This window comes from Platalea leucorodia, assembly GCF_965183815.1.
Source record: "Platalea leucorodia genome assembly, chromosome: 8".
In the NCBI taxonomy this organism is placed as follows: domain Eukaryota; kingdom Metazoa; phylum Chordata; class Aves; order Pelecaniformes; family Threskiornithidae; genus Platalea; species Platalea leucorodia.
In genome coordinates, this window is record NC_138830.1 from 39,540,669 (window position 1) to 39,553,961 (window position 13,293).

Here is a 13,293-nt window from a genome sequence, read left to right on the forward strand (position 1 = left end):
CTCCCCGGAAGAACCGGACGGCGATTGGCCGAGGGGAAGGCCAGGTCCGGATGTGCGATGCCGAGGGGCGGGCTTTAAATGGGGCAGCGGCGGGGGTAGAGGGGGAGCGGCGGCGGCTGGCGGGGCCTGGGCCGCGCGTGGAGCGGAGCGGCGGGAGCCTCGGCGCGGGTGAGCGGGCGGGCGGGCGCCTGGGGGCGGCGGCGCGACAGCCCCGGGCTCGGCCCGCCTCTGCCTTCCCGCGCGTAACGCCCGCGGTGGTCGTGGGGAGGGGGTCCCCGCCGGCACGGGAGGGCGGCGGGCAGCCCCGCCGCGCTGAGGGGCGGCCGCGGCGGCGGGCCGGCTGTCTGCGCCCCGCCGGGCCGCCACCTGTCCTCAGAGGGGGCTGGGCCCGGCCCGGCCGGGCCGCCGCGGGCGGCGCCCGCCCGTTCGCCCCGTGAGGAGCTGCCGCCGCCGCGCCGTGTCTGCGGCCCGGACAGCCCCGCCCCGCCCGGGGGACCCGGCCCGGCGCCCCCTTTCCTCCAGGGGCCGCGCGGCGGGGGCGAGCAGCGGGGCTCGGGGCGGCCGCTGAGGGCACTGGGGCGGCTGCCAGCGGGCTGGGGCCCGGCGGGCCGCCCTCCGCGCCCTTGCGAACGGCGCCGCTCTGCCGGGGAGGCTTTGCCCCGCGCAGGTCTCGGGGCTTCGCGGAACTGTTTTTTCCTGCTGTGCCCCACCAGTTCTGCTGCAGCTGACAGCCCCCTCTGGAAACCCAGCTGTCGGCTGAGACTTGGCAGGTCGTCCCCTTGTGTCTTTTAAACTGTTAGCTGTCGTACGAGAGCTGCTGTCGCTGGCGTAGACGACGATTTCCGCGAGAAGTGTGTTAGAGGATTGAAGTCGTAGCAGCAGGTGTTGGTATGAAAGGTGTAATCCATGTGTGGAGGAAGAGTTGGCAAACAGGCTTGACTGGTCAGCGTTCCTGTTCGCTGGCAGCGACTCCCTTGGTGTCCAGGAGGTTAAGGTTTGGGCTGGTGAAGTCCTTGGGTCCTAAGGAGATCAGGTATAGCTTTGCCGAGAAATCAGTTCTGGTGTAAACTGACAATTACAGTCACTGGACAAACAGGTAATATTGTTGTTCTCCAGTGGTCTGCCTAATCAGTTCTGTTTATTCTCAGGTGTAGGAGTGGTTTTATTCCCTTCTGGGTAGGGAATGAACTGCATTTAAAAAAACCAAAAATTACATACACTATAAATATATGATTATCTCTAAGTTTTTTTTCTTCTTGAGGAATTGTTTACGTTTCCAGAAAATATTTAGAAAAGTGCAGTGTTCCAGACAGATGAAGTTTCTGTCAAATTGGTTTAGTGTTGTATTTAATCTAATGACCTTGCTGATGACAGGGAAAAAGTAGGACACGTCATATGTCAGTAGGTATAAATAACAAAAGTAATCGTTAATGAGACTACCTAGTGTAGAGAAGAAAAAGATACAAAAGCAAAGTACTTAAAATTTTGGGTTTTCTTAGTGATAACCTCGCATTTTTTGAAGTATTTTAGAGTGACGATGAAGTACTGCATGAGTTTGCACTTGCTCTCATTGCTCTTATGTGTTGTGTACCTCAGTGCTGGTGAACGCTGACATAAGATTGTGCTTGGCAGCAGGTGGCTTTCTTGGTCCAGGTGTGATGGAACCTTAGTAATGCAGTGCTGCATAGAAGGCCTTTCCACAAAGCAGCATTTGAAAGAATGTTTCTTCACAAGTTTGTGTTGTGGTTTGTTTTTTTTTTAATTGCTGTTGTACTAGAAGAAAAACACTAGAGAAAAAAGATATCTATAAAAAGCCCACGGGAGGAGGACTGCTTAGGAGGGCTGCTGTTACTTTCTATTTTTGAAGCAGTAGAAATTAATAGAACGTATTACTGAGTGGCACACTATTAAGCCTGTTCTTAAGTGAGGCACTGTGAATGATGACAAGGTGAAAGGAGATAGGGTGGTGATTTTGAGGGTATTTATTCCCTTTTCATAAAATGAGGAGAGTGTATTGGGTTCTTTTGGGTAGCTGACGGTTTCAGTAGTTACAGCACCGTAAGCTGTCATAATGGTAGGTACCTTGTGGTAGACGCTGTAGCCCTGTGCAAGACTGAATGACTAAACTGCCTAGAAATTCCACTTAATGATATTGGGACTTGCCTCTCCTTGTCTTTTGCAGACCTTCTGCATAGCGAGAAGTAGGATAAACAGTCTAACTTAAAAATCAAGTAATAGCACCTTTATTTTTTTCTTTATTATCGTGATTGATGTGGGGTAAAGGCACTAGAGAACATAAGCAGTTGCAGAGGAGTTTCCTGTACTGAAATCATTCCTCACTCCCATGTAGCATAGCTAGAAGGAGAGAATATGATTTGAAATAAACAAGCTCTAAAACACTTTGAAGGGCTTTCTAAATGACCCTCCTCTGGGAAGCTGGTACTCTGAGCTTATTAATTCTCCATCATAAATAGTATTTTAGCAGGTGAATGAGACTGGAGATAGTTTAACAACAAGTTTAGAACAACACCGTGTATCAGTTGTTACTGGCAGGCAACTGGATAAAAGATCTCTGTGCAGGAGAATCTCTGGAAGTTATTCTGCAGTTTAACTAGAGCTAAAATAATGTTTTATTTGGAGATAAAAACCATTCTTAATAGCCTGTAAGTAGGCATCTCTATAATGAAAAGCTTTTCAACAAAGCTGGAAGCGTATTGAGATGCATAGCTGCTTTCTGAAAGGTGGAGTCAGTGACTGAACTCCATCCAGCACCAGTTATCAAGCTTCTAGATCAGTTCCCTGTTTCTCTGGTAACAGGTTAGGCTGTTTTTTACATACATACCTCATTCTTTGTCCTGCTCAACTCCTGTATCTCATATCTCTGGTTCTGGAATAATGCGATTTATATTACCTAGTCTTAAAAACAACAGCAGCTCAAACCAAACAAACAAATAAAAAAATCCCAGCCAAACCCCATAATCATTCCAGATTCCAGCTAATTGTTTTCCAACCCGTACCTCAGCTTCCAGCACTTTTCTCTCGTTAAGGCCGTAGCACTCAGGTGCTCTCTTTGTGCGTCAGTTCCTCCTCCCTCTGGTTACACTGAAGTTTCCTGAGGAAGTGTCTTGTACCTTCCGAGCCTAGCGTCTTGCTGTCTTTCTTCACCTGGCTGAGTTTCATGGAAGAGAAAAGGCCGATGGCATAGCCCTCTGGCATGGCCCTGCTTTCCAGACAGGGACGGGGAAAAGTGAAAACATGTACTCGCTGCTGTCACAGGGCATGCCCCAGTGCGGTAGCCATGCTTTGACTTGCTGTTTTCAGTGGCTCAGAATGCTGTCAGGCTCTTCTGGCTGCTGAAGAGGAAAAATATCTGAAGGAATCATGTGTACTGGAGTGTTTGAGATGATTTTGGGGTGGGGAAATTAATTAATTTTTATCACTTTTCTTAATTGTGCTTGCATTTTTTGAATGCTTGGCTGCTATATAGTCTAGAAGGATACCTATGATTTGTTATCAATGTTTCTTTTAAAAATTTACCATTGCTAGACTTTCTTTGGATGAATTGTCTGGCTTTTTTTTTTTTTTTTTTTTTTTTTTTCTTTTAACAAGACTAACATTTATTTTCCTTTTAGGAAGATTTTTGATCATAATGTTACCGTTTTCTCTATAAACTAATCAAAGCAATGGGTGAACAGGTGGTGCCTTGCTTACTGTAGAAAAACTTAGTGTTGAGCACAATAGAAGCCTGTGCCATTCTCTCTGTTTCTCTGACATCCTATGAATTGCCTCGGTCAATGTTGTACAACTTCCTATTAAAGAAATTGAGTAAAGTGAATTGCCTCAAAACCTTAGTTAATGCAGCCAGAAATGGGAGGGCAGGGAGGGGAAGGGAAACTAGGAGAACTGGAGGAAAAAAGAGTGGAGGAAATAGGCTGTGCCGGACAAGAGGTGCTGTAGATGGGAGTTCTTGCACAAACAATAGCAAGACTTTTTTTTAAAAAAAAAAGAAAGGAGAGAAAAGCAGGGACATATACAGTAGATGACACACTGAAACTCCAAATTCTGCTCAAGTCCTTGTCATTGAACTGCTGATCTAAAGAGTACTGAGCCTTAGTTCTCATAATGAAACCATTAAATAAGCTACAGAAAAACTTATGTGTTCTGTGGCTTTGTCTATTCCTGGTGCTGTTCCAAAGCAGATGAAAACAAAATGACACATACATGATGCAAACTCAATGGGAAGATCATCTCTTTCACTGGGAATGGCAGAGATTTTTTTCAAGCTGGAGCGCTTCAGAAACGTGCAAAGTCAGCAGTGTGTACGAGGGGCAACAATTAACCATAACTACAACAGTAGCACTGTCCAGTGCTGGACTTGAATGGTGAAGTGATAACTTTTTAATATTTGCTTATGTAGCGGATCTTTCTTGACTGTGCTGAGTCAATAGATGGTCTTTTTTTCCAGTTCGCAAGACAAAACATGGAATGACAAATCTAGAGTGTCTTTCTAGCAGAAAGAAGGCAGGGATTCACAGGCAAAAATTATTTCATAGACAACTATGTTATTGTCCTGGAGTCTAATATATAACAGAGCTTTGGCAGTTTTAACTATTGTCGGTCTTAACTACAAGAAGTTTTCTTCTGAAGTTACAGAAATATAAAGCTGGCTGCAGAATTAGATCTGAATCCTATTTACCTATTGAGTGCTGTTTATCTGTTAGAATGCATATTGATTTTGTGTATTTTTAGGGTATAAACCAGAGAGGCCTGAAGACACTGAAGAGTTGCAGTCCTTTATTTGGAATACACGTTATGAACCCTTTCTGGAGCATGTCTACGAGTTCTGTGCGCAAGGTAGATATTTAACGAATGGATGCCATAAGGTGTTAACATGCATTGAGGGGCAGTAGCAGTTCCAGAAAAGACCATCAGATGATCTACAGATATGGTTGGAGTTTGTGTTTTATCCTGAGGATTGTGATCATCTTCAATGAAAGCGTAAGCTAGCTGTGAGCTCCATTAACCGGAATGTGACTGTGGGTGGAGTCTACTCCAGAATTTGTTGACTTTTCTTATCTGAAGTATCTTTAAGTAGGAAAGATGAAACAAACTTGTCCAAATGGTTGAAACACTCGTTTCTTAGGACATTTGTTTACTGTCTTATATAGACCTTAGCCAGGTATTGCATGTGCAGCGAGCATTGACAAAATGGTGCCTCCATAATGCTATTGCTGCTCTTGATTGTGTTTATGAAAGCATGATAGTTCCAGGGTTAATCGCTTCTCAGGTGTTCAGTTAGGGCAAATTATGTAACTTTGTTGATGATGCTTGTGATGTAGGTATTGTTACTAGTCTAAATCTCAAGAGCTTCGAAACACTATAGCCTAGGCCATGCCTTTAGTCACCACAACTAGCCTAATCACAAGTCTGTAGCCTGCAGGTTTGTCTTGGCACTCTGTAGAATGATTTTGAGGTCCGTACGTAGTGCAGTCTTCTCTAGCAGTGTAGTAGTGACCCATTAGGTAGAAAAGTTTTTGTGTTTGTTTTTTTTCTTTTTTAATAAAAGACAGCATAGGCATAAAAAGGTTGGTATAGCGAAACTATTTAGGTTAAGCTTGATATCACTGTCAAACGGTGATTCTCCCACAGTGGGAATGGGCTATGTCATCAGCTCCAAGTGGGATGTTGGTGTCTTAAGCACAGGCAGGAAGTGAAAGACATGAAGTTTTCTGTAGAAAGTTCCTATTTCATCTCAGCTTTACTACACTACTTCTAAAGACTCTCTGAAGTCTAGAATGCGAGCATGCTTGTCAGTGGAAATGATTTATCTTGATGCACTGTGTGCTAGAAATAGATTGACTTCTAAGCTGATGTTACATACTGTCTGGTTCCAGTTTCTAAATAAATGTAAGCGTCCTTAAGCATTTGTCCTAATCTGCATATTTCCTATCCAGCATTGATTACTTTTGCACTTGTAGGCTAGGTTTGATTGAATAAAAGTCTATTTAAAAACAAACCCCAAAGAGGCACCACCTCCAAGCAATAGAACACTGAAACCCAAGACATATTTTGTTGGCCAAACTTGTAATTTTCAAGGTTGGGTTTAAACCTGTGTTAAAATACATTCACATGTTAAATGTTTATGAAATATGGCCCGTAATCTCATGGTTCTCTTTTAATCTAGCAGAGACCTGAAGCTGAAGAGAAAACTTTGAGTGGAGAGCTGCGAACCAGTCCTCTACGAGCCTCTACAAAGAAACAGTTGCCTTCTATTCCAAAGAATGCTGTGCCAATAACCAAGCCTGCTTCACCTGCCACGTCATCCCAGTCGACAAATGGAACACATGCTTCTTATGGGCCTTTTTATTTGGAGTATTCCCTCCTTGCAGAATTGTAGGTTTTCACTTTTTTTGTCTTTTTTAGGTCACTGGGCTTATGCTTCAATGGGGAAAAAAACGTGCAGGGATCTAGTTCTTGCATGGTTTCTTTGTCTTAGTCCTTGAAGAAGGCAGTAAAACTTAAGTTCCACAACATTCTTTTTCTGGAGCAGCAGTCTCAATTTCTTGAGGTAGCAGGGGAGAGGAAAATGAGATGAGATTTTAAGGGCTGTGTTTAGATCGTGATTCTCTGAATTATTATATTTCTTAGTCTTCAAGTAAACACATTTTGGGTTTAGGCATCCTGACGAGTTATCCTAATAGCTTTTTGGTCAGAAATACTGAATTTTGGAAACAAGTATTAAAATAGAAGCAAGCAGATGTCTAGTGGGAAGATGAATGTGTGGTACTGTCTAATGGAGTTAGGATGTGGGAGCTTCCTTCAGTTGTTACATGGAACACTTGAATGCTGCCTGATACGGCTTATTAAATGGATATTAGGAAAGCTGTATTCTTTCCTGTCTTTCAGCGGTATTTAACATGGAACTTAGGAGGAAGGAGTTAGTGCGATTTAAATGGCTTTCTTTGGATCAGTTGCATTTGATCCAATCTAGTGATTTGTAGACTGCCGTGGGAGCATACGCATCTCTATTTGTCTGCAAAACTTTCTAGTTATATAAAGTTACATAAACTGTTTTGTGCTACAAAGCTGAAGGAACTTCCTCTGTAATAGACATACTGGATTCTCAAGTATGTCGTGCCTTTTGGAATGAAATCCCTGGAGTCCTTATGCAACGCTAAGGCTCAGTTCTTGCCTTTAACCATTAAATTGAAAGTGAGAACTTTCAAAACATTGATCCTTTTTTTTCAGGGAACTGACCCTGACTTCTTAATTCAAGAAAGATGTTTTTCTTCTGCAGCGTGCAAAAATATATTGGTATCATAATGTAAACTCCTCTAGTTTAACAAATTCATTATTAGTGAAATAATAGTGAATATTATGGAAATTGTAAGTGGAGACCTGTGTTAATATTTTGCTTTAAGATTATGGTTTGTTTGTGCATGCATATGGAGTTCAGTTTAATGGGTGTATGTGCCAAGTAACTGGAAAACCTATGAAGTGAATAATTTGGTTTATCGTTTGTAGTGTTCAGTAGAATCTGTATACCATACAAGTACAGCTGGTTAAACTTACTATCAACTTCTTGTGTTCATTGATTTGAAAAATAGTAAAAATAGCACATTTTGCCTCGGTAGTACTGTTGATTATCAAACGGACTTTCTGAAAAGGCAAAGGGAGAGGGAGAAACTCTTTTTGTAATGCACAGGTCATTGATGACCCAAGACCGTGACTGGATCATCACAAGAAGTGAAATAGCAAATAAGTGCAAGTTTGGGAAGATGCCTTGGTCCATCCTGTTAATGAGATACCTGGAATCACCTGATCCAGATCTCTAATGTACCCTGCTTCTTGACTGTCCTTTTTTATTCCCTGTTACTTTGTTTTGTCAGTTGCCAGTGTAATTTCTGTTTGACCTGCAGCAAAGTCTCATCTAAAACTGGAAAACTACTGGTTTAAAATTGAAGTTAAAGCTTTGGTCACATTCCAGAATTAACTAAAATTGACTGCAAATCTGTGTTGAAAATTACTTAATTGCATTCCTTTTTTTCTTCTTTACTTTGAAACTGGAGATTCAATAGATAAGTGGAAATTTTGCTACTGACATGCATTAAATGCATCTGCTTGGGGGAGAATTTATTTCTACTTCTCTGCTTACAGTTTTGTCAGGAGAAGTAATGTTTCCTGCTAGTAACTCTTTTAAGTGGAGGGGTAGGAAAAACAAGATTGAAAGAATATGGTTTCAATAGTTTTCTGCCACCTCCTTCTGTGAGCAATCTGCCCTTGGGAATTGATTGTAAGTTTGTGAAGTAGTCCCCTGTTAAGCTATTGGTAGTACATTCTGGGTTGACTGTTGTCAGCTTGCTGTAGATTTAGTGTAGTTGTGAAACTGTTCTAAATACTGATTCTAATTGCAGTACCTTGGTTGTAAAGCAGAAATTGCCAGGTGTCTATGTGCAGCCATCTTACCAGTCAGCATTAAGTAAGTTTAAACTTAACTTTAAAACAATTTTTTTATATCTATATTTTTAAATTCTTTCACTCAAGCAAACTTTCTCACTTGCAGTGTGGTTTGGTGTAATATTCATAAGACATGGGCTTTACCAGGATGGTGTGTTTAAATTTACTGTCTATATTCCTGATAATTACCCAGATGGAGACTGCCCGGTAAGTGGTTGCGTGTGTCTTGGGTTTTTCTTGTTTTCTGATGTTTTAAGTATAACTTTTTATTAAAGCTAATATACCAATTAACTTCTCATTTCCTTGAACTAGTTTTGTTCAGTTGACTGGGCTCATTTGTGATGTCTTGTACATATTTCCTAACATCTGGGGAGGAATCGTGTTACTCTGATCACTGAGGCTGGTGTAGAGTGAACTTCCTGAGCTTAGATGCATTAGAGTATTAAGTAATCAACCAGTTCTTTACCTCAGCTCTTGATCTGCTATGCTTAAAGAAGTATCCAGATTCTGAGTAGCGATGTAATGGAACATAAAATCCAGGCACCTGTGCTATACTTGCTGTAGTGCTACACGGTTTCTTGCCTGTCTCACTTCTAAATTGCATTGAAACAAAGAACTAAAAGAATTTGAGGAGAAAATTGGTGAAACAAAGGGAGAGGGAGATAGATAGTATGGTGTTACCTTCCATCTCTGCTTTCTGTTTTTCTCTTTAGGGAAAAGTGTCCAAGTTATTACATCAATTAAAAAATAAAAATAAAAAAAATCTTGTGGCAATCTGACTCTCCTGAGCAGACCAGCCGGCCCTGTTGGCCAAATTTCTTTAAGACGAATATTGGGGGACAGGTGTATGTAACTGCTGTAGCTGAGGACGAGTTGCTATGTCAGGAACCTGTCTGCTTGGTGTCAAGTTTTATGTAAAGCTATCATCTTTAAAAGGACAGAACTAGTAGGAAACAGTTTCTTTCAAAGATTAGACTTTGGTATCTCTCGTACAGCCATCACTCGTCTGCTAGCACAGGGCTTTAAAACCTTCCTGTTGAAACTGAGATTTCTTTTGGAAGAATTCACGAGCACCAGAGGAGACTAGCTGTACAGAACTGAAGACACCATGGTGTCACTGCACAGTTTACTTAAAAATGTGTAGGGTAAAAAAAGTATTGACTGTAGCTCAAGTATGTAAAAAGCTTTCAGTCACAGATAGCTAAACCAGAAAAACTCCTTTAATCTGATCTTATCTGATATTATTACCTGTGGTGGCACTAGTGCTTGTGCAGTTAGCTGGATTAGTTTCCTGATTTGGCGATAGGCATGTGAGAGAGGACAAGACCCTGCATGTAACATGGGTGTGTTGGGTTACAGTTTCACACCTGGTATAAATCACTTCAGGTTGCTTTCTTTTAATACAGTAACAATTAATTAGTATTTGGAAGCAAGATCTGACTGACCTTCACCCAGTGGTTTTAACATTAGGATTGACGTTGTCATAACAGATTTCTTTTTTCTGATGCAGCGCTTGGTTTTTGATTTGCCTGTCTTCCATCCGCTAGTAGATCCTTTATCTGGTGAACTGGATGTGAAAAGAGCATTTGCAAAATGGAGGTTAGTGGTAACATATTGATGTATAACTTGAAAGAAGTTTGTTCCTTCTTTCATCGTGATTTGTTCTTTTTAGGCGAAATCATAATCACATATGGCAAGTATTAATGTATGCTCGCAGAGTCTTCTACAAGATTGATACAACTAATCCTCTGAACCCTGAGGCTGCAGTGCTGTAAGTATCTTCCATGCGTATAGACATGGTCACGTAAGAGATTTTTGCATAGACTTGCAGAAACAAGAGATTTGTAAAATTGTTTATCAGTTCACGGTCTCTACCCCTAGAGTTGGTTGCACTAGGAACTAAAGTTGAGGCTTTGCCAAGCCTCTGCCTCTTTGCAATTACTTAACATTACTTACTTCTCTCTTGCAGCTATGAAAAAGATATTCAGCTGTTCAAAAGTAAAGTGGTGGACAGTGTCAAACTATGCAGCAGTCATTTATTTGATCAGCCTAAAATAGAGGATCCCTATGCAATCATGTAAGTACTATGAGCAAATTCACCATGTCCTAATGTTTCAAACAACCAAGACTTAAAAAAAACCTCAACAAAACCCCAAAACAAACAAACAAAAGCCCCCAAACCGCCCCACCTCCCTCAAGTAGAGATACCTGTGGAGTAAATATTGCTTTGGGGCTTTCTTGAACTCAATTTGCCTGACTGTAGCTTTGGTCATACTTTTAAAATACTTTTAAGCTTGACTGTATAGGGGATGGAACAGTCAGCTCCATAGTGAATATGGGTAGTATTTCATGTAACAGCTGCTGAATTGCTGAATTCTCATTGCAAAAAATGAAAACCTAAATATTTCTTGTTGAACAGATCCATGACAATGTGAGTTTAGTTCTTAACTGTATGTTTTAACACTGAAAACTCAGACTTGTAGTTTACTTGAAATGCAGCAACTTAAACGAAGGAAAATCGCTGCTTTCTGCCCTGTCTATGCTGTAGTTTGCCAAAATGCGAAGTAAGAGATAACTATACTTTTCTCCATAGTTTTTCTCCATGGAATCCAGCTATACATGATGAAGCTAGAGAGAAGATGTTGACTCAGAAGGTATGTGCAAAGTCCAGATTCTCACTATCGTAAGGGTTTATTGCCTGATAAGGGAAGAAAGGTTCTCTGTCTCTTTGTGATGACCATGTACTAGACAGACCTTATTCCACCCCTCTTTTGGATCAGCAGTCACGCTGAAACTGATTTGGTCTCCTAACTAAGCAGTTACGTCACTGTTCTAACTTCAGTGTGTTAAGCAATTAATCATTTAGCCAGCTAGAAAGCTTTGTTAGTACAATTGTTGGCACACTTGGCAGATTTTTTTGTTTAGGGATGGAAGGGAGGGAAGAAGGGGAAAGAAGAGATTTGTGGACTGCCTATTAGCTTGTCCTGCACTTGTCATGGCCATTACCACTTCTGCATAACCTGACAGTCCCCAACTTCTTTGTTCTCTTCTGTTGAGAGATCTTTTGTTACTGAATCAAAGCTGCAGCGCTTTCTTCTCATTCCAGACTTTTTGAAGCATCACAAGCAGAGTGAGTACCTTGCTCACATCTCTAACGCTACTGATTTCTAATAAGACAGCTAATCGAAGGGTGCTTACAGTTACTTCTATCACAAAGCGCTCTTACTGATATAGCAAGAATGTGTTGGGTCATATAGCTTTCACCTGAGCAACACCTTTGGTTTTGGGGGAGGAGGGTGTTTGGTTTGGGGTTTTTTTTTTAATTATTTCTTTGCACTTGACAAGAGCTGGCACACAGCAATTCTGAGTCTGCACTGCGTGGCATGACAAGTCAATCCACTTGCAGTGCCTAGGGATTCTGAAATGGTGGCTGGTATCTTCGCTGGACTGGCAAGGAAATGCACTCTGAATGTTTTAGCTGCTGACTTGGGCTCCTTGCACTGGAGCTGTGGTGTGGTTTGCTGTTTTTTTTGTAATTAAAAAATAAAAAAATGAAATGTTTTTTTTTTTGACAGTCCAAACTTCAGTCTTCCTCGCTGCAAGCTTTAACTCATGTTCTTGCATGTCTTCTGGCATGAATGAGATTTTTACATTGATCTTAATACAGTACGTTGCCTGTAAGCTCAGTGTAGCAATGTTCCCAACTGCCAGAGTCACAGCAGGGCTTGAGGTGAGGTGGCCTTTCTCTAGCCTTAGAACACACAGGAAAATACTTTTATCAGATTCTGACTTCTTAATGTTCTTATAAAAACTTAAAAAATACTTTTTCTTCCCCATTCTCCTTCATTCTCCACCTCCTTCTTTCTTATCCTTTAAATCAAAGACCTAAAGAGAAAGAACAGGTTGAGGTGCTTGAAATGGAAGGGATATGATGTTGTCTCAGAGACTGATAGCAAATATAATGCCAGTGATGACTTTTCTTTTGTCCTTTTTCTTTGGAGATGCATGGTAATTTCTTTTTAAGTGAAAACGAACATCTTTAGTAACTCTTGTATGGTACTTCTGTTGCTGGAGTAGTTTGTTGATAGCAGGAATGGCCGAACTTCTGTGCCTTAGGAGATTTTGTTCCAAAATGTCAGTGTAGCTGAGAATGTTCTTTTTCTTCCCTCTAAAAGAAAGTTCCCTAATCATGTATGCTGTCTTTGCTTTCTTCTGCAACCCTGGATCCTTGTTTATTAGCCCTGTAATTCCTGTGCCTTGGGAGACAACTAGGCAACACCACCACCTTTAGCCCAGGAAAGGCTGTGATGTCCCAGTTCCCTGCTGAGCACGTGGCTTTTGCTAGATGATGTCCTGAGTGCAGCATGTGATAGGCAGGTGCTACTCTGCCAGGCTCAAGCCTAACAGATCCCTCTTGTTTGCTGTTGTCTGATGTGCTATGGCAATTCTATCATGCAGTGTCACCTTCTACACAGAACATGGGGAGGACAGAAGAAGAGCAGGTTCAGTTTTCTTGGTGACTTAATTTACTTTGTCAGGCAGAAGGCTTCCCAGAGTCTGACAAAGTGTACTCACATAATTATCCCTTTCTAGAACTTGATGCGTCATTCCAGGTTTGATGTAGTTGGCATATACAGGTCATCTGATGAGCCTACAGCAGTGCGGAGGCAGGGCTAGTTCCTGGTATGCAAAAAACCTGCAAGCTATTCTGTTTCTTTGACCTGCTAGAGTAGGTATCTAATATACTAATCCTCTTAAACTACTTTTAAGCCTACAGATGCTTGAAGTTTCACCTTTCTCCCTCAACTTGAAGCTTTTTTTTTGGTCTTCTAAATG

General features: G+C 41.7%; 1 protein-coding gene across 14 annotated transcripts in view; it reads left to right on the forward strand.

Moving 5' to 3' along the window:
- Positions 1–13,293, forward strand: part of AKTIP (AKT interacting protein) — a 22,325-nt gene continuing 9,032 nt past the window's right edge. For 10 of the 14 annotated variants that reach the window (XM_082320639.1, XM_082320652.1, XM_082320649.1 and 7 more), the window contains exons 1-9: positions 93–168; positions 4,750–4,854; positions 6,185–6,393; positions 8,415–8,479; positions 8,564–8,664; positions 9,968–10,056; positions 10,130–10,228; positions 10,427–10,534; positions 11,051–11,111. In XM_082320639.1, the coding sequence (XP_082176765.1) occupies positions 4,813–4,854; positions 6,185–6,393; positions 8,415–8,479; positions 8,564–8,664; positions 9,968–10,056; positions 10,130–10,228; positions 10,427–10,534; positions 11,051–11,111 (774 nt within the window). In that variant the 5' untranslated portion in view covers positions 93–168; positions 4,750–4,812. Of the gene's footprint in view, positions 45–92; positions 169–4,749; positions 4,855–6,184; positions 6,394–8,414; positions 8,480–8,563; positions 8,665–9,967; positions 10,057–10,129; positions 10,229–10,426; positions 10,535–11,050; positions 11,112–13,293 lie in introns of those variants that run through there. The other 4 variants (XM_082320640.1, XM_082320642.1, XM_082320643.1 and 1 more) reach the window with 3 other exon arrangements.